The sequence below is a fragment of the Rattus rattus genome, chromosome 1, assembly GCF_011064425.1.
Source record: "Rattus rattus isolate New Zealand chromosome 1, Rrattus_CSIRO_v1, whole genome shotgun sequence".
NCBI classification, from domain to species: domain Eukaryota; kingdom Metazoa; phylum Chordata; class Mammalia; order Rodentia; family Muridae; genus Rattus; species Rattus rattus.
The window spans coordinates 79290837-79312175 of NC_046154.1; the positions used below are offsets into that span (position 1 = coordinate 79290837).

Here is a 21339-nt window from a genome sequence, read left to right on the forward strand (position 1 = left end):
ATTGTGCTATTTTTTCTCAAAAATTGCATAAAAAGTGTTTTATTGCCTCTGCCCTGGGTTTGTTTTCCTTGCTCTGAACTTATTATTTGCATCGTTCCAGATTTTATGGGTGTATTATACCAAGATTATTTTTATTTTCTAGATTTCACATTTACTTTGTCTGACTTATAAATTTCTTCTACTTTGTCTTAAGACCTGAGAGTCTTTCTTCTATATCTTTTCATCTCTGGGTAAGCATTACCTCTGAGCTTCACGTTTGACTTTCTGAATTTTTATTCCTTCTTTCTTTCTTTTTTCTTTCTTTCTTTCTTCCTTCCTTCCTTCCTTCCTTTCTTTCTTTCTTTCTTTCTTTCTTTCTTTCTTCCTTCCTTCCTTTCCTTCGTGTATGTTTATATTTCTTTGTTAAATTCTACTCTCATGTCTTAAGGTTCTTTCATTATTTTATTCATGTGTCTGTGTTTATTTAAAGCATTTTTATAATTTCTATTTTGAGGTTCTTGTCATATGTTTCAGCTGCATTGTTTTTCCTGCACCCAATGCAACAGGATTGGTGGCTTCTGGAAGAGGCACATTATTTTGTCTGTTCATGCTCGTGTTTTATTGTTGAGATCTAGACATCTGGAGTTATAATTTTGAAGTAGTCCTGGCAGAGCTACCTGGTTTGGCCTTTGTTCCATTCTGTGTGTGTTGTTTTCCACTCAGTATGCTAACCACATGCAGTGGCTGTGGAATCCATCGTAGAGAATGCTTCTGTGGGTAGGTAGGTATCACAAAGAAATGGAGATGGGCTGGAAGGAAAAGTAGAGAGTGTGGTAGGAATGAACTAGGAGTATACTGGGTCTGCACCAAGAGGCAAAGTTTCCAGGAAATAAAGGTGGAATTGGAGGAAGAAATACTTTATGGAGGCTGCTGTAGCACTAAGAGTAAATATAGAGAATCTAGAATGGAAGACAGAAATTTTAATAAAGTATAACTACCTGAGTATTAGCCTAGCCAAGTCACTAGGACCTATGGTATAAAGTAATACAGTAGGTATGTAGGTAGGTGGACACAAAAAAGAATGGAGATGGATTGAAAGAAAAGTTGTAAAGAGTGGCTTCAAGACTACACTTTTGTTGATAAGGACCTTAAGAATACATTTGCTTGAAATGCTCGCTTTATGATAGAAATCATCAATTGCATGAATAAATGAGCCCATATTTTGGAAAATGTGGATACTTGAAAACAATTAATAAGCATTTCCAGATCTTTGGCATAGACTCTAATCATTTCCAAAACATGTGACCATAGTCTAATTCTTATTGTTTAGTATAGCTATATAAATTTCATAAGTGTTTTACCATACCTACATGCCAATACTTTTTTTGTGGAAAAATTTATGATTATATGGTTACCTGTTGTGTGAGGGAGTTACCTTGCATGGGTGAGGATCCACACCATAAGTTTCCAATGTATGAGCTTTCAAGAGTAAGTTGAATTCAGCCATTGCTGGGCTTTGACCTCTAAAATGACACATAGAAAATAAAATAGAGAATTCAAGTGAAATACAATCAATAGAAATAGTAGTCCCTTTAATCAATCAAATGTTACTTTCTAAGTTAATTATAGAATAAAGGTCCTTACATCAATAACACTGGGTACATTTATTAATATTTCTCACCATGTAGAACCCTTTTTCTATGTCACATTTTATAACTAATTGTACAAAAATTTACTGCTGTATATTTTCCATACTTCCACGAGTATAGAGTTAGTCAATATTATCAAGTTACCACAAAATATTTCTCCACAAACTAAATATTAATATAAAACAAAAGACTGTTCTTTACTACATATTTTAAAAGACTTTTCAGGATGAATATGTCTTATTCAGACCACAAAGTTGGTAATCTTGTTTTTCTGTCAACAAGTCTAAACAGACCCTTCTGTATACAAAGAGCCCTGGATCATCATGGGAAATTTCAAATATTAATTCTAGAACCTCCCTCTATTTTGGTAGCAAGCTGCAGAGAAAGGTGGTTAGCAAACACAGATTCGGGAAGAACTGGCTTGTATACTGAGACTACGTTCTAGTTCAAAGATCCGCTTCTGAGTCACATGACCATCTCACATACTATAGAGAATCTAAGCCACTCCTATTAATAAGCATGATGGCTTAGTATATAATGTACTTGTTGTTAAAGAATGAGGACTTGAGTTTGAATTCATAAAACTCATGTAAAAGACAAACATAACAGTATGACTTATTGCAACCTGGGTGGTGGAGAGAGAATCCTTGGAAAAATCTTCCAGACCAGCTAGTCTGATGTACACATAGCAGTGAGAAATAAGATACTATCTCAAATAAGGTGGAAAGCAAGTAGAGATACCCAATGTTGCCTCTGCACTGTTCTGTGTCACTCTGTAAGCATGTAACTATACATATAAAAGAAACACACACACACCCACACCCACACACACATGCATAGAGAGAGAGAGACAGAGAGACAGAGAGACAGAGAGACAGAGAATGAAACAGAGACAGAGACAGAGAGAAAGACAGAGATAGAAACAGGGAGACAGAGAGAGACAGAGAGACAGAGAGAGACAGAGAAAGCCTGGCCCCTGAATGACTTGCTTCTTGTTAGGCTGCTTTGCACTTCCAGATATGAGCTCAACATGTCACCATCTCTAGAATGACAACGCAGTAAGAGCTAAATATGATCATGTCATTTCCTTGAATCTATAATAGTGGGAACTACATAGATCTATTTCTAAATATAGCACCCAGACTCTAGTGTTTTGTAATAACAATAGGAAAACAAATTGACTAAATGGAAGGTGATTAACTTCCCCTTTCCTACATGGTATTTTATGACTATGTCTCCACTCTTTTTATGTATCATCAATATCTAATTTCTAATCACCAAACTTAATATGAGATTAGTTCCACTGCTGCCCAACTGCAGAGGATATTAAACTCATGAATCTATACTAATCAGAGGTTGCTATCCAAGGTATGAATAGGCAATTCACAGCATGTGAAAAATATCAGAAATGTGGTCAAATAAAAAGTACTAGTATCTAAAATACATTTAAAACTCCTAATAATGAACAAAAAGCATTTAACAATTCAGATAACCAAGAAAAAATGGAACAACTTAGAAGTATAAATAGTAAACAACTATATAAAAATAAGCTCAGCCTCTTTACAATAAACAAAATATAACTTAAAACTATAAGAAACCCTTAACATATCTGGGCATACTAAAATTAAAAAGACAGACAAAGGCTAGCATTAGTGATGGTGCAGAAAAAACAAATTCTCCATGATGATTAGAAAAAGCAAGTTGCTCTGAACAGACCTGGTCAAACAGCTCCGTGCACCCAGATCCCGTGGGAGGGAGAGCTAGACCTTCAGAGGGGCAGAAACATGTGGGAAACCAGAGGAGACTATTCCCTACCCACATTTCTGACTAGAGGAAAACGCCTAACGCCATCTGGGACTCCTGTGAACAGGGACCCTAGAGAAGGTGGGGCAGGCCCTTCTGGTGGCTGCCCTCATGGAGAGCTGAAACCCAGCCCCAAGGAGCGACTTCAGGCCCGAGACCAGAGGTAAGACCAACTTTTCTGCTCCTAGTGACCTGCCTGGTGGACTCAGGTCACACAAAAACAAAATTCCTCTGGGACCGCACGCTTACGGTTTCTAGCTGGTGCTCAAACCTTGCTGATCCTAACCCATAGCTCCCTGCTCCCAAACTCTGTGGAAGATAGAGTTTATTGCCCAGACGTGTGGGCAATCCTGAGTCAGGAGGGCAGGAGACACTGCCACTTCTGCCTACCTTTGCCTACATCCCTGGCCCAAGAGGAAACTGTATGGGGACTCTGGGCACAGGAAGATAGAGGCAATCAAGCTGCAGGAGCCCTGCAGTCCAGACTGCACCCAGATTGGAAAGGACCTGGTCAAACAGCTCCCTGCAACCAAATACTGTGGGAAAGAGAGCTAGACCTTCAGAGAGGCAGACACACCTGGGAAACAAGAGGAGACTACTATCTGCCCACATTTCTGACTAGGGAGGTGGGCCCCCTGTGCACAGGGACTCAGGAGAAGTAGGGGCAGGCCCTTCTGGTTCCCACCCACAGGGACAGCTGAAAGCAAGTGGACAGGAATGACTACATGCCTGAAAGCAGAGCACTCTGTTCCCATAACTGGCTGAAAGAAAATAGGAAAACAGGAATACAGCACTCCTAACACACAGGCCTATAAGACAGAAAAGCCACTGTCAGAAATAGCAAAACAAGGTAACACCAGAGACAACCTGATGGTGAGAGGCAAGCACAGAAACCCAAGCAACAGAAAGCAAGACTACATGGCATCATCAGAGCCCAATTATCCCACCAAAGCAAACACTGAATATCCAAACACACCAGTAAAGCAAGATCTAGATTTAAAATCACATTTGATCATGATGATGGAAGACTTTAAGAAAGACATAGAGAACTCCTTTAGAGAAATGCAGGAAAACACAAGTAAACAAGTAGAAACCCTTAGAGAGGAAACACAAAAATCCCTGAATGAATTACAGGAAATCAAAATCAAACAGGTGAAGGAATTGAAAATTGAAATAGAAACAATAAAGAAAGAACAAAGGGAGAAAACCCTGGATATAGAAAACCAAAGGAAGAAGAAGAGACAGGAGAGGAGAGGGTGAGAAGGCATGGCGGGTGATGTTAAGATTCTGTTCTGTGTATTTGCAAGTTGTTATTAATGTTCCTAAGGGATGGATGGTACCAGGCTTTGTATGTTGGGGAACCACAGTGCGGACATAGCGGGGTAAAAGACAACTGTACTTATACTATTTTTATATTTTTACAACAACAGATGGCAAACAATGTGATGGGCAAGAATCCACTAGTAATTTTTTTTTTTAGATACACCAAGCCCTTGGGATGCTGGGATTTGTTTATTAATGGACAGTTTTCTGTACGTTTTTTTTTTCTTTATTGACTTGAGCATTTTTATTTACATTTCGATTGCTATTCCTTTCCGGTTTCGGACCAACATCCCCTAACCCCTTCCCTCCCTTCTATATGGTTGTTCCCTCCCCATCCTGCCCCATTACCGCCTCCCCCAACAATCACGTTCACTGGGGGTTCAGTCTTAGCAGGACCAAGGGCTTCCCCTTCCACTGGTGCTCTTACTAGGCTATTCATTGCTACCTATGAGGTTAGAGTCCAGGGTCAGTCTATGTATAGTCTTTGGGTAGTGGCTTAGTCCCTGGAAGCTCTGGTTGGTTGGCATTGTTGTTCATATGGGGTCTCAAGCCCCTTCAAGTACTTCCAGTCCTTTCTCTGATTCCTTCAACAGGGGTCCTATTCTCAGTTCAGTGGTTTGCTGCTGGCATTCGCCTATGTATTTCCTGTATTCTGGCTGTGTCTCTCAGGAGAGATCTATATCCGGCTCCTGTCAGCCTGCACTTCTTTGCTTCATCCATCTTGTCTAATTGGGTGGCTGTATATGTATGGGCCACATGTGGGGCAGGCTCTGAATGGGTGTTCCTTCTGTGTCTGTTTTAATCTTTTGCCTCCCTATTCCCTGCCAAGGGTATTCTTGTTCCCCTTTTAAAGAAGGAGTGAAGCATTCACATTTTGATCATCCGTCTTGAGTTTCATTTGTTCTAGGCATCTAGGCATTCAAGCATTTGGGCTAATAGCCACTTATCAATGAGTGCATACCATGTGTGTTTTTCTGTGATTGGGTTACCTCACTCAGGATGATATTTTCCAGTTCCATTCATTTGCCTATGAATTTCATAAAGTCATTGTTTTTGATAGCTGAGTAATATTCCATTGTGTAGATGTACCACATTTTCTGTATCCATTCCTCTGTTGAAGGGCATCTGGGTTCTTTCCAGCTTCTGGCTATTATAAATAAGGCTACGATGAACATAGTGGAGCACGTGTCTTTTTTATATGTTGGGGCATCTTTTGGGTATATGCCCAAGAGAGGTATAGCTGGATCCTCAGGTAGTTCAATGTCCAATTTTCTGAGGAACCTCCAGACTGATTTCCAGAATGGTTGTACCAGTCTGCAACCCCACCAACAATGGAGGAGTGTTCCTCTTTCTCCACATCTTCGCCAGCATTTGCTGTCGCCTGAGTTTTTGATCTTAGCCATTCTCACTGGTGTGAGGTGAAATCTCAGGGTTGTTTTGATTTGCATTTCCCTTATGAGTAAATATACTGAACATTTCTTTAGGTGTTTGTCAGCCATTCGACATTCCTCAGCTGTGAATTCTTTGTTTAGCTCTGAACTCCATTTTTTAATAGGGTTATTTGTCTCCCTGCGGTCTAACTTCTTGTGTTCTTTGTATATTTTGGATATAAGGCCTCTATGTGTTGTAGGATTGGTAAAGATCTTTTCCCAATCTGTTGGTTGCCGTTTTGTCCTAACCACAGTGTCCTTTGCTTTACAGAAGCTTTGCAGTTTTATGAGATCCCATTTGTCGATTCTTGATCTTAGAGCATAAGCCATTGGTGTTTTGTTCAGGAAATTTTCTCCAGTGCCCATGTGTTCGAGTTGCTTCTCCACTTTTTCTTCTATTAGTTTGAGTGTATCTGGTTTGTAACTGAGTTCAGGACCCCCGTTGAAGGAATCAGAGAAAGGACTGAAAGAGCTTGAAGGGGTTGGAGACCCCATATGAACAACAAAGCCAACCAACCACAGCTTCCAGGGACTAAGCCACTACCCAAAGACTATACATGGACTGACCCTGGGCTCCAACCTCATAGGTAGCAATGAATGGCCTAGTAAGAGCACCAGTGGAAGGGGAAGCCCTTGGTCCCGCCAAGACTGAACCCCCAGTGAACGTAATTGTTGGGGGGAGGGCAGTAATGGGGGGAGGATGGGGAGGGGAACACCCATATAGAAGGGGAGGGGGAGTTAGGGGAATATTGGCCCAGTAACCGGGAAAGGGAATAACATTCGAAATGTAAATAAGAAATACTCAAGTTAATAAAAGAAAAAAAAAGAAATAGGAATTAGAAAGCATCATCCTGAGTGAGGTAACCCAATGGCAGAAAAACACACATGATATGCACTCACTGATAAGGGGATATTAGCCCAAAAGTTCAGAATATCCAAGACACAATTTACAGATAACATGAAGCTCAAGAAGAGAGACCAAAGTGTGGATGCTTCAGTACTTTTTAGAAGGGGGAACAAAATACTCACAGAAGGAAGTACAGAGACTGAGGAAAGGCCACTCAGATACTGCCACACATGGGGATTCATCCCACATGCAGTCACCTAGTCCAGTTACTATTTGGGATTCCAAGAGGTGCATACTGACAAGAGCCTGACATAAGTGTCTCCTGATTCCAAGAGGTGCATACTGACAGGAGCCTGATATAAGTGCCTCCTAAGAGGCTCTACCAGAGCCTGACAAATACAGAGGTGGATGCTTGCAGTCAACCTTTGGACTGAGAATGGGGTCCCCAATGGAACAGTTAGAGAAAAGACTGAGGTAGCTGTGGGTGCATGCAACCTCATAGGAAGAACAATATCAACCAACCATACACTCCAGGGCTCCCAGGGTGTAAACCACCATCCAAAGAGTACACATGGAGCAACCCATGGTTCCAGCTGCATATGTAGCAGAGGCTGGAGGCTTATTTGGCATCAATAGGAGGAGAGGCCCTTCATCCTGTGAAGACTTGATTCCCCAGTGTACGGGAATGCCAGGGCAGGGAGGTGGGAGGGTTGGTCAGGAAGTGCCCTCATGGAGGCATGGGGTAGGGGGATATAATAGGGGGTTTCCTGTTGGGAAACAAGGAAAGAGGATATTTGAAATGTAGATTAAAAAGAATATCCAATAAAAATGAAAAACGAAAAGAAAATGGTCAGGTACAAAAAGACAGATGGGGATGTTCAAGTTGGTCAAACTAAGGAACGCACTGAAGAAGCGAAGACTTACACTGCTGAGCATAATAGTATTAAAAGGAGAGACCCCCCCCACCTTTCCTTACCTATTGTCAGAGCCACGGTCTTCTCAATGTCTACTTCTACATTTACTCTCACTGATAAGTATAATAATTATACACACCAAGAGCCCAGTAATTGGTAAGTTAGTCTCAGCAACTTTGATCCTAGTGTGAAAAAAAAAAAAAAGATTCTGCCCTGTGTATTTACAGGTTGTTATTGATGTTCCTAAGGGATGGATGGTACCGGGCTTTGTATGTTCAAGTAGGCAATTATATCTTATCAATTGGATCTAAAAAAAAAGAAAACCAAAGGAAGAGACAAGGAGCCATAGATACAAGCATCAGCAACAGAATACAAGAGATAGAAGAGAGAATGTCAGGAGCAGACGATTCCATAGAAATCATCGACGCAACTGTCAAAGATAATGTAAAACAGAAAAGGCTACTGGCCCAAAACATACAGGAAATACAGGACACAGGGAGGATAATAGGTATAAAAAAGAATGAAGATTCCCAACTTATAGAGCCAGTAAATATCTTCAACAAAATCAGAAGAAAACTTCCCTAACATAAAGAAAGAGATGCCCATAATCATACAAGAAACCTACAAAACTCCAAATAGATTGGACCAAAAAAAAACTTTGCCTGCCACATAATGGTCAAAATACCAATGCACAAAACAAAGAAAGAATATTAAAAGCAGTAAGGGAAAAAGGCCAAGTAACATATAAAGAAGGACCTGTCAGAATTACACTAGATTTCCCACGAATGACTATGAAAGCTAGAAGATCCTGGACGATCTTTATTTGATTTATCAATTTTATTCGATATTAGAATGGCTACTCCAGCTTGCTTCTTCAGACCATTTGTTGGAAAGTTGTTTTCCAGCCTTTTACTCTGAAGTAGTGCCTGTCTTTGTCTCTGAGGTGTGTTTCCTGTAGGCAGCAAAATGCTGGGTCCTCATTACATATCCAGTTTGTTGGTCTGTGTCTTTTTATAGGGAAATTGAGTCCATTGATGTTGAAAATATTAAGGAATAGTGATTGTAGATTCCTGTTACCTTTGTATTTGGATGTAAGAATATGCTTGTGTGCTTGTCTTCTGTTTTGTTGCAAAACGATTAGTTTATTGTTTTTCCTAGGGTGTAGCTTGCTTCCTTGTGTTGGATTTTACCATTTATTATCCTTTGTAGGGCTGGATTTATAGAAATATATTGTGTAAAGTTGGTTTTGTCATGGAATATTTTGGTTTCTCCATCTATGTTAATTGAGAGTTTTGCTGAATACAGTAACCTGGGCTGGCATTTGTGTTCTCTTAGGGTCTGTATGACATCTGTCCAGGATCTTCTGGCTTTCATAGTGTCAGGGGAGAAGTCTGCTGTAATTCTGATAGGTCTGCCTTTATATGTTACTTGACCTTTTTCCCTTACTGCTTTTAATAATCTTTCTTTGTTTTGTGCATTTGGTGTTTTGACTATTATGTGACGGGAGGAGTTTCATTCTGGTCCAATCTTTTTGGAGTTCTGTAAGCTTCTTGTATATTTATGGGCATCACTTTCTTTAGGTTAGGGGAGTTTTCTTCTATGATTTTGTTGAAGATATTTACTGGCTCTTTAATTTGGGAATCTTCATTCTTTTTTATACCTATTATCCTCCCTGTGCCCTGTATTTCCTGTATGTTTTGGGCCAGTAGCCTTTTCCATTTTACATAATCTTTGACAGTTGTGTTGATGATTTCTATGGAATCTTCTGCTTCTGAGATTCTCTCTTCTATCTCTTCTACTTTGTTGGTGATGTTTGTATCTATGGCTCCTTGTCTCTTCCTTTGGTTTCTGTATCCAGGGTTGTCTCCCTTTGTGCTTTCTTTATTGCTTCTATTTCCATTTTTAATTCCTTCACCTGTTTGTGTTTTCCTGGAATTCTTTCAGGGATTTTTGTGATTCCTCTCTATAGGCTTCTACCTGTTTATTTATGTTTTCCTGTGTTTCTCTAAGGGAGTTCTTTATGTCTTGAAATCAGAACATGGAATATTTTCAATGAATCTCACTATACATAGAATTAATACTTCTGGCAAGGTCCATAAGAAAGGAAAAAGCAAAATTCAAATTTAAAAAGATAGATTATTAACCTTAGATTTATTTTCAAAAACCCAGAAGGGTTAGCAATGTATTTGCATCACGAAATGTATTACTTTTCTAACTTCTGTTCACTCATAGATGGCTATCTTGGAAACATCTTATATTACTGAGGTCATCTTTTGTGGAACCCAGAAACATTTCTCTGTAAGCTCAAGTTGCCATTGACATTTCAAATACTTTGGCTTAACATGATTTTCACCTCCTACATAGTAAGGAAACTTTTCATCTTTAGATTTTTACTAAAATTACCTGAGTTCATTGTTATGAATTTCCATGATTTTTCTCTCTAACTTCTGTGACTGCTTGGGAAAAATTTCAAATTCACTGATATAATTCTCAGGATGCTCATCAGGATAGTAATCACCAAACTCAGCTGTAACCATTAAAAAAAAGGAGAGAGAGAGAAGAGAAAAATTAAAAACAACACAATCATAAAATATATATAAGGTCTTCTACCACTCAAAATAAAATAGACTGAACTTATACAATATAATCCATTCGTGCTTATGGGGAAACCACCAGTCTCATTTTCTAAAGACATATTTATGTTCACTTCTGGCTATGTGAGTATGGGTGCTTGTTAACACTTTCTGTGTCTCATTTTCTGTGTCATAAAATATTTTCGCTAAGTGTTGTTTTTCATTAGGACACTATTGGCACTTAGGATGCGCAATGATTTTATTCTTTCAGATTTCCTAAGATTCACAGAACTTTCAGCCACTAATGTTATTAGTTAAATCACTGTTATTATTAAAAAATAACATCCTCTGTGTAGCACATATCCAATTAGACTGTGTATCTAAATGCATAGAGGGTCACTCATCCGTGTTCATTGCTACCTTAATCATAATATTCAGGAAATGGAAATAGCTTAGATAGCAGTCAACTAATGAATAAGTAATGAAACTATGTTTCAGATCCACATTATTCAAGCTGTTAAGCAAAATTAAATTTCACATAAATGGATTGAACTGGAAACAATTACTTGGAGTGTGACAATCAAGACTCATTAAGGCCAAAATTGCAGGCTTACTCCTACTTATAGATGTTAGGTTTTAAATTTAGTATGTATGTTTCATTTGGAATATTCACAGATGTAGGCAAATAATATGAAGCTCTGGGGGATGAGGAGATCTTTCAAGGATTGGAAAATAAAATATATTGCATAAAAGGGACGTAGAACAAAAATGAAAGAAAAAGGATTAAGTAGGGTGCGAGAAATGAACCCACACACCTATGGTCACTTGATTTTTTGACAAAGGAGCCAAATCCATCCAATGGAAAAAAAAAATAGCATTTTCAGCAAATGGTGCTGGTTCAACTGGAGGTCAACATGTAGAAGAATGCAGATCGATCCATGCTTATCACCCTGTACAAAGCTTAAGTCCAAGTGGATCAAGGACCTCCACATCAAACCAGACACACTCAAACTAATAGAAGAAAAACTAGGGAAGCATCTGGAACACATGGGCACTGGAAAAATTTCCTGAACAAAACACCAATGGCGATGCTCTAAGATCAAGAATCGACAAATGGGATCTCATAAAACTGCAAAGCTTCTGTAAGGCAAAGGACACTGTGGTTAGGACAAACGGCAACCAACAGATTGGGAAAAGATCTTTACCAATCCTACAACAGATAGAGGCCTTATATCCAAAATATACAAAGAACTCAAAAGTTAGACCGAGGGGAGACAAATAACCCTATTAAAAAATGGGGTTCAGAGCTAAACAAAGAATTCACAGCTGAGGAATGCTGGATGGCTGAGAAACACCTAAAGAAATGTTCAACATCTTTAGTCATCAGGGAAATGCAAATCAAAACAACCCTGAGATTTCACCTCACACCAGTGAGAATGGCTAAGATCAAAAACTCAGGTGACAGCAAATGCTGAAGAGGATCGGAGAAAGAGGAACACTCCTCCATTGTTGGTGGGGTTGCAGACTGGTACAACCATTCTGGAAATCAGTCTGGAGGTTCCTCAGAAAATTGGACATTGAACTGCCTGAGGATCCAGCTATACCTCTCTTGGGCGATACCCAAAAGAAGCCCCAACATAAAAAAAGACACGTGCTCCACTATGTTCATCGCAGCCTTATTTATAATAGCCAGAAGCTGGAAAGAACCCAGATGCCCTTCAACAGAGGAATGGATACAGAAAATGTGGTACATCTACACAATGGAATATTACTCAGCTATCAAAAACAACGACTTTTTATGAAATTCGAGGCAAATGGTCGGAACTGGAAAATATCATCCTGAGTGAGGTAACCCAATCACAGAAAAACACACAAGGTATGCACTCACTGATAAGTGGCTATTAGCCCAAATGCTTGAATTACCCTAGATGCCTAGAACAAATGAAACTCAAGACGGATGATCAAAATGTGAATGCTTCACTCCTTCTTTTTTTTTTTTTTTTTTTTTTTTTTTTTTTTTTTTTGGAATAATTTTTTTTTTTATTAACTTGAGTATTTCTTATGTACATTTGGCAAACATCCTTCCCTCCCCCCTTCCTTATGGGTGTTCCCTCCCACCTCCCCCCATTGCCGCCCTCCCCCGACAGTCTAGTTCACTGGGGGTTCAGTCTTAGCAGGACCCAGGGCTTCTCCTTCCACTGGTGCTCTTACTAGGATATTCATTGCTACCTATGAGGTCAGAGTCCAGGGTCAGCCCATGTATAGTCTTTAGGTAGTGGCTTAGTCCCTGGAAGCTCTGGTTGCTTGGCATTGTTGTACATATGGAGTCTCAAGCCCCTTCAAGCTCTTCCAGTTCATTCTCTGATTCCTTCAACGGGCGTCCCGTTCTCAGTTCAGTGGTTTGCTGCTGGCATTCGCCTCTGTATTTGCTGTATTCTGGCTGTGTCTCTCAGGTTCGATCTACATCCGGCTCCTGTCGGTCTGCACTTCTTTGCTTCATCCATCTTGTCTAATTGGGTGGCTCTATATGTATGGGCCACATGTGGGGCAGGCTCTGAATGGGTGTTCCTTCAGTCTCTGTTTTAATCTTTGCCTCTCTCTTCCCTGCCACGGGTATTCTTGTTCCCCTTTTAAAGAAGGAGTGAAGCCTTCACATTTTGATCATCCGTCTTGAGTTTCATTTGTTCTAGGCCACTAGGGTAATTCAAGCATTTGGGCTAATAGCCACTTATCAGTGAGTGCATACCATGTATGTCTTTCTGTGATTGGGTTAGCTCACTCAGAATGATATTTTCCAGTTCCAACCATTTGCCTCATTTAATTTCATAAAGTCGTTGTTTTTGATAGCTGAGTAATATTCCATTGTGTAGATGTACCACATTTTCTGTATCCATTCCTCTGTTGAAGGGCATCTGGGTTCTTTCCAGCTTCTGGCTATTATAAATAAGGCTGCGATGAACATAGTGGAGCACGTGTCTTTTTTATATGTTGGGGCATCTTTTGGGTATATGCCCAAGAGAGGTATAGCTGGATCCTCAGGCAGTTCAATGTCCAATTTTCTGAGAAACCTCCAGACTGATTTCCAGAATGGTTGTACCAGTCTGCAACCCACCAACAATGGAGGAGTGTTCCTCTTTTCTCCCATCCTCGCCAGCATTTGCTGTCACCTGAGTTTTTGATCTTAGCCATTCTCACTGGTGTGAGGTGAAATCTCAGGGTTGTTTTTGATTTGCATTTCTGATGATTAAAGATGTTGAACATTTCTTTAGGTGTTTCTCAGCCATTCGGCATTCCTCAGCTGTGAATTCTTTGTTTAGCTCTGAACCCCATTTTTTAATAGGGTTATTTGTCTCCCTGCGGTCTAACTTTTTGAGTTCTTTGTATATTTTGGATATAAGGCCTCTATCTGTTGTAGGATTGGTAAAGATCTTTTCCCAATCTGTTGGTTGCCGTTTTGTCCTGACCACAGTGTCCTTTGCCTTACAGAAGCTTTGTAGTTTTATGAGATCCCATTTGTCGATTCTTGATCTTAGAGCATAAGCCATTGGTGTTTTGTTCAGGAAATTTTTTCCAGTGCCCATGTGTTCCAGATGCTTCCCTAGTTTTTTTCTTCTATTAGTTTGAGTGTGTCTGGTTTGATGTGGAGGTCCTTGATCCACTTGGACTTAAGCTTTGTACAGGGTGATAAGCATGGATCGATCTGCATTCTTCTACATGTTGACCTCCAGTTGAACCAGCACCATTTGCTGAAAATGCTATCTTTTTTCCATTGGATGGATTTGGCTCCTTTGTCAAAAATCAAGTGACCATAGGTGTGTGGGTTCATTTCTGGGTCTTCAATTCTATTCCATTGGTCTATCTGTCTGTCTCTGTACCAATACCATGCAGTTTTTATTACAATTGCTCTGTAATACTGCTTGAGTTCAGGGATAGCGATTCCCCCCGAAGTCCTTTTATTGTTGAGCATAGTTTTAGCTATCCTGGGTTTTTTGTTATTCCAGATGAATTTGCAAATTGTTCTGTCTAACTCTTTGAAGAATTGGATTGGTATTTTGATGGGGATTGCATTGAATCTGTAGATCGCTTTTGGCAGAATGGCCATTTTTACTATATTAATCCTGCCAATCCATGAGCATGGGAGATCTTTCCATCTTCTGAGGTCTTCTTCAATTTCTTTCTTCAGAGTCTTGAAGTTCTTGTTGTACAAATCTTTTACTTGCTTGGTTAAAGTCACACCGAGGTACTTTATATAATTTGGGTCTATTATGAAGGGTGTCGTTTCCCTAATTTCTTTCTCGGCTTGTTTCTCTTTTGTGTAGAGGAAGGCTACTGATTTATTTGAGTTAATTTTATACCCAGCCACTTTGCTGAAGTTGTTTATCAGCTTTAGTAGTTCTCTGGTGGAACTTTTGGGATCACTTAAATATACTATCATATCATCTGCAAATAGTGATATTTTGACTTCTTCTTTTCCGATCTGTATCCCTTGACCTCCTTTTTGTTGTCTGATTGCTCTGGCTAGAACTTCAAGAACTATATTGAATAAGTAGGGAGAGAGTGGGCAGCCTTGTCTAGTCCCTGATTTTAGTGGGATTGCTTCAAGTTTCTCTCCATTTAGTTTAATGTTAGCCACTGGTTTGCTGTATATGGCTTTTACTATGTTTAGGTATGGGCCTTGGATTCCTATTCTTTCCAGGACTTTTATCATGAAGGGGTGTTGAATTTTGTCAAATGCTTTCTCAGCATCTAATGAAATGATCATGTGGTTTTGTTCTTTCAGTTTGTTTATATAATGGATCACGTTGATGGTTTTCAGATATTAAACCATCCCTGCATGCCTGGGATGAAACCTACTTGATCATGGTGGATGATTGTTTTGATGTGCTCTTGGATTGGTTTGCCAGAATTTTGTTGAGTATTTTTTGCGTCGATGTTCATAAGGAAATTGGTCTGAAGTTCTCTTTCTTTGTTGGGTCTTTGTGTGGTTTAGGTATAAGAGTAATTGTGGCTTCATAGAAGGAGTTCGTAGTGCTCCATCTGTTTCAATTTGTGGAATAGTTTGGATAATATTGGTATGAGGTCTTCTATGAAGGTCTGATAGAATTCTGCACTAAACCCGTCTGGACCTGGGCTCTTTTTGGTTGGGAGTCCTTTAATGACTGCTTCTATTTCCTTAGGAGTTATGGGGTTGTTTAACTGGTTTATCTGTTCCTGATTTAACTTCGGTACCTGGTATCTGTCTAGGAAATTGTCCATTTCCTGCAGATTTTCAAGTTTTGTTGAGTATAGGCTTTTATAGTAAGATCTGATGATATTTTGAATTTCCTCTGAATCTGTAGTTATGTCTCCCTTTTTCATTTCTGATTTTGTTAATTTGGACACACTCTCTGTGTCCCTCTCGTTAGTCTGGCTAAGGGTTTATCTATCTTGTTGATTTTCTCAAAGAACCAACTTTTGGTTCTGTTGATTCTTTCTATGGTCCTTTTTGTTTCTACTTGGTTGATTTCAGCTCTGAGTTTGATTATTTCCTGCCTTCTACTCCTCCTGGGTGTATTTGCTTCTTTTTGTTCTAGAGCTTTTAGGTGTGCTGTCAAGCTGCTGACATATGCTCTTTCCTGTTTCTTTCTGCAGGCACTTAGCGCTATGAGTTTTCCTCTCTTAGCACAGCTTTCATCGTGTCCCATAAGTTTGGGTATGTTGTACCTTCATTTTCATTAAATTCTAAAAAGTTTTTAATTCTTTCTTTATTTCTTCCTTGACCAGGTTATCATTGAGTAGAGCATTGTTCAATTTCCACGTATATGTGGGCATTCTTCCCTTATTGTTATTGAAGACCAGCTTTAGGCCGTGGTGGTCCGATAGCACGCATGGGATTATTTCTATCTTTCTGTACCTGTTGAGGCCCGTTTTTTGACCAATTATATGGTCAATTTTGGAGAAAGTACCATGAGGAGCTGAGAAGAAGGTATATCCTTTTGTATTAGGGTAGAATGTTCTATAAATATCCGTTAAGTCCATTTGGCTCATGACTTCTCTTAGTCTGTCTACGTCTCTGTTTAATTTCTGTTTCCATGATCTGTCCATTGATGAGAGTGGGGTGTTGAAGTCTCCTACTATTATTGTGTGAGGTGCAATGTGTGTTTTGAGCTTTAGTAAGGTTTCTTTTACGTATGTAGGTGCCCTTGTATTTGGGGCATAGATATTTAGGATTGAGAGTTCATCTTGGTGGATTTTTCCTTTGATAAATATAAAGTGTCCTTCCTTATCTTTTTTGATGACTTTTAGTTGAAAATTGACTTTATTTGATATTAGAATGGCTACTCCAGCTTGCTTCTTCCGACCATTTGCCTGGAAAGTTGTTTTCCAGTCTTTCACTCTGAGGTAGTGTCTGTCTTTGTCTCTGAGGTGTGTTTCCTGTAGGCAGCAGAATGCAGGGTCCTCGTTGCGTATCCAGTTTGTTAATCTATGTCTTTTTATTGGGGAGTTGAGGCCATTGATGTTGAGAGATATTAAGGAATAGTGATTATTGCTTCCTGTTATATTCATACGTGGATGTGTTATGTTTGTGTGCTTTTCTTCTCTTTGTTTTGTTGCCAAACGATTAGTTTCTTGCCTCTTCTTGGGTATAGCTTGCCTCCTTATGTTGGGCTTTACCATTTATTATCCTTTGTAGTGCTGGATTTGTAGAAAGATATTGTGTAAATTTGGTTTTGTCATGGAATATCTTGGTTTCTCCATCTATGTTAATTGAGAGTTTTGCAGGATACAGTAGCCTGGGCTGGCATTTGTGTTCTCTTAGGGTCTGTATGACATCAGTCCAGGATCTTCTGGCCTTCATAGTTTCTGGTAAAAAGTCTGGTGTGATTCTGATAGGTCTGCCTTTATATGTTACTTGACCTTTTTCCTTACTGCTTTTTTAATATTCTTTTCCTTATTTTGTGCGTTTGGTGTTTTGACTATTATGTGACGGAGGTGTTTCTTTTCTGGTCAATCTATTTGGAGTTCTGTAGGCTTCTTGTATGCCTATGGGTATCTCTTTTTAGGTTGGGAAGTTTTCTTCTATGATTTTGTTGAAGATATGTACTGGTCCTTTGAGCTGGGAGTCTTCACTCTCTTCTATACCTATTATCCTTAGGTTTGATCTTCTCATTGAGTCCTGGATTTCCTGTATGTTTTGGACCAGTAGCTTTTTCCGCTTTACATTATCTTTGACAGTTGAGTCAATGATTTCTATGGAATCTTCTGCTCCTGAGATTCTCTCTTCCATCTCTTGTATTCTGTTGGTAAAGCTTGTATCTACAGCTCCTTGTCTCTTCTTTTGGTTTTCTATATCCAGGGTTGTTTCCATGTGTTCTTTCTTGATTGCTTCTATTTCCATTTTTAATTCCTTCCACTGTTTGATTGTGTTTTCCTTTAATTCTTTCAGGGATTTTTGTGTCTCCTCTGTATGGGCTTCTACTTGTTTATTTATGTTTTCCTGGAATTCTTTTCATGCATTTTTGCGATTCTCTCTGTAGGCTTCTACTTGTTTCTCTAAGGGAGTTCATCACGTCTTTCTTGAAGTTCTCCAGCATCATGATCAAATATGATTTTGAATCTAGATCTTGCTTTTTCTGGTGTGTTTGGATATTCCATGTTTGTTTGATGGGAGAATTGGGCTCGATGGTGCCATGTAGTCTTGGTTTCTGTTGCTTGGGTTCGCTTGCCTCTAGCCATCAAATTATCTCTAGTGTTACTTTGTTCTGCTATTTCTGACAGTGGCTAAACTGTCCTATAGGCCTGTGTCAGGAGTGCTGTAGACCTGTTTTCCTCTCTTTCAGTCAGTTATGGGGACAGAGTGTTCTGCTTTTGGGCGTGTAGTTTTCCTTTCTACAGGTCTTCAGCTGTTCCTGTGGACCTGTGCCTTGAGTTCACCAGGCAAGTCACTTGCAGCAGATAAGTTAGTCTTACCTGTGGCCCCGAGGCTCGAGTTCTGGGCTCGCTGGGTTCTGCCCACGGGCTCTCCAGTGGTGGCAGCGACAGGGGGAAGATCTCGCCGCCTCTTCCGGGAGCCTCCGTGCACCAGGGTTCCAGATGGCCTCCGGTATTTTCCTCCGGTCTGTTTCCTTCAGGATCCGGCGGTGTCTCAGGCAGGGCTCCTGCTGCTCCTGGCCCCTCCCCACAGGAACCCAGAGGCCTTGTACAGTTTCCTCTTGGGTCAGGGGATGTGGGCAGGGTGGGCAGTGTTGGTGGTCTCTTCCGCTCTGCAGCCTCAGGAGTGCCCACCGACCAGGCAAAAGGTATCTCTCCCACGGGTTCTGGGAGCAGAGAGCTGCTGCAGGGCCCCCTCCTTCTTTAAAAGGGAACAAGAATACCCTTGGCAGGGAAGAGAGGCAAAGATTAAAACAGAGACTGAAGGAACACCCATTCAGAGCCTGCCCCACATGTGGCCCATATATATACAGCCACCCAATTAGACAAGATGGATGAAGCAAAGAAGTAAAGAAGTGTAGATCGCTCCTGAGAGACACAGCCAGAATACAGCCAATACAGAGGCGAATGCCAGCAGCAAACCACTGAACTGAGAATAGGACCCCCGTTGAAGGAATCAGAGAAAGAACTGGAAGAACTTGAAGGGGCTCGAGACCCCATATGTACAACAATGCCAAGCAACCAGAGCTTCCAGGGACTAAGCCACTACCTAAAGACTATACATGGACTGACCCTGGACTCTGACCTCATAGGTAGCAATGAATATCCTAGTAAGAGCACCAGTGGAAGGGGAAGCCCTGGGTCCTGCTAAGACTGAACCCCCAGTGAACTAGACTGTTGGGGTGAGGGTGGCAATGGGGGAGGGTGGGGAGGGAACACCCATAAGGAAGGGGAGGGGGGAGGGGATGTTTGCCGGAAACCAGGAAAGGGAATAACACTCAAATGTATATAAGAAATATTCAAGTTAATAAAAAAAAAAAAAAAAGTTAAAAAAAAAAAAAAAAAAAAAAAAAAAAAAAAAAAAAAAAGAATAGAATGAGCACAGGGCTTTCTCTCATTCCTGACATTAGAAAGATTGTGTTGTATTCTACCATTCAGGATGATGTTGTTTTTAGGTTTGTTATTTGTAGCCTTTGTTATATTTGGTTACTACTATTTGGCTCCTTCTACTGGTTTCACATTAAACTATGTATTTTAATATGACACTTTGGAAAATCCATCAGATTGGACCAGGGGTGTATCTTGGTAGTATAATATTTGTGCAAACCCCAATATCCAAATAAATACACAAATGTACATGAAAAAAAAAAGTAGGGTGCGGATTGGAGGGTAGAGTAGTGAGGAAATGGGAAAGATCAATTAACAGTAAAAAAAGATCATCTTGTAAATACCATTAGGAAACATAGTACTTTTGAATTTTCTAAAGTGTATATATGTATATATGCATGTCTGTGTATATATAAATATTTTTTCTAAATTGTCATATATTGGTGAAAGATTACAACTAGACACCATATGTTATGAAATAAAACTTCCAGTACCAAAAATAAGTTATCTCTTTTTTGAGTTTTTGGCTAAAGGTGTCTCACCCACCTCTCCACAATCATTATAAAGTATCACCAATGCCATTGGTTATCTCCAGAAATGAGCAGTAAGAATGCACTGCTGAAGATATAGTATACTTGGTCAAATAGGCAAAAATTGATTAACTGGATTATATTAACATAAAAAATACTTCCTTTGAAGCCCTTGGTCCTGCAAGGTTGGACCCCCCAGTGTAGGGGATTGTTCGCGGGGATGGTAATGGGGGTTGGATGGGGAGGGAAACACCGATATAGAAGGGGAGGGGTAGGGATTAAGGGGCTGATGGACAGGAAACCAGGAAAGGGAATAACATTTGAAATGTAAACAAGAAATACTCAATTTAATAAAGATGGAAGAAAAAATAAATAAAAATACTTCCCTTTATTAAATAACATTTTAGTCAAAGTAAAAAAATCCAATTTAAGGAACATACTTGCAAAATCGGATGTTTATAGGGCTGATACATAGAATTCCTATAAATTGGTAAAAAAATGATTAGGATGATCAGTAGAAAAACGCTCAATACATATGAAAACACCACATCCAAAACCCAAAATGGGTAGCAAGAGATGCTCAAACTTATAATAAAGCAGACAAATGTAAGCACAAAAAAAAAAAAACCAAAACCAAAAAAAACCCCCACCCCACTTTATGTCCATATACTTCTAAAAATGTGGAAGATGGCAGTGACATGAGAAGATAGAAACATCCATGTACTTCTACAAATTACTGACATGTAGTTTTAGAAAGCAATATGGGAGTATTTAGGCAAGTATTATGATTAATACATTCCTCTTCTAGGCATACATACTAGACATATATCAGAGCTATCGGCAAGAAAGGGTATGATCAATGGTATCTGTTGTTTGCTTTGGCTTTTATAGCATCAACAATGAATATGAAAATTGAGACGCAACTTGGGTGTTCACTGTCAGTGTGAATCATGACTCAAAAACAGAGATGCACCCTTAAAGTACTCTTTTTGGTTAGAAGCAATTGCCTCATACAATATTTTGGGCATAAAATAAAGAAATTAAATGAGTTCTATAGTCCTGTTTAATTTATAAAGTATAACAGTGTATAGCATGAAGTAATATTCAACACATTATAAGATGTTAGGCAAAAAAAAAAAAAATCCAGTTGCCTTTAGGTAAGAAAATGGAGAACACTGAAGAAAGGAAAATCAATCAACAAACATGTGAACTTAAATATGGGCTACGGAATGAAGAATAACTCAAAGTAGTTTCCAGGAGTACACTTAACAGA

The 21339-nt window shown here is 39.5% G+C and overlaps 1 protein-coding gene across 1 annotated transcript in view; it reads right to left on the bottom strand.

Moving 5' to 3' along the window:
- Nucleotides 1-21339, bottom strand: part of Frmd3 (FERM domain containing 3) — a 195163-nt gene that overhangs the window by 48949 nt on the left and 124875 nt on the right. Inside the window, exons 6-7 of the mRNA XM_032896836.1 lie at nt 10349-10485; nt 1415-1502 (exon numbers count right to left, since the gene is read on the bottom strand). Coding sequence (XP_032752727.1) covers nt 1415-1502; nt 10349-10485 — 225 coding nt within the window. The remainder of the gene's footprint in view (nt 1-1414; nt 1503-10348; nt 10486-21339) is intronic.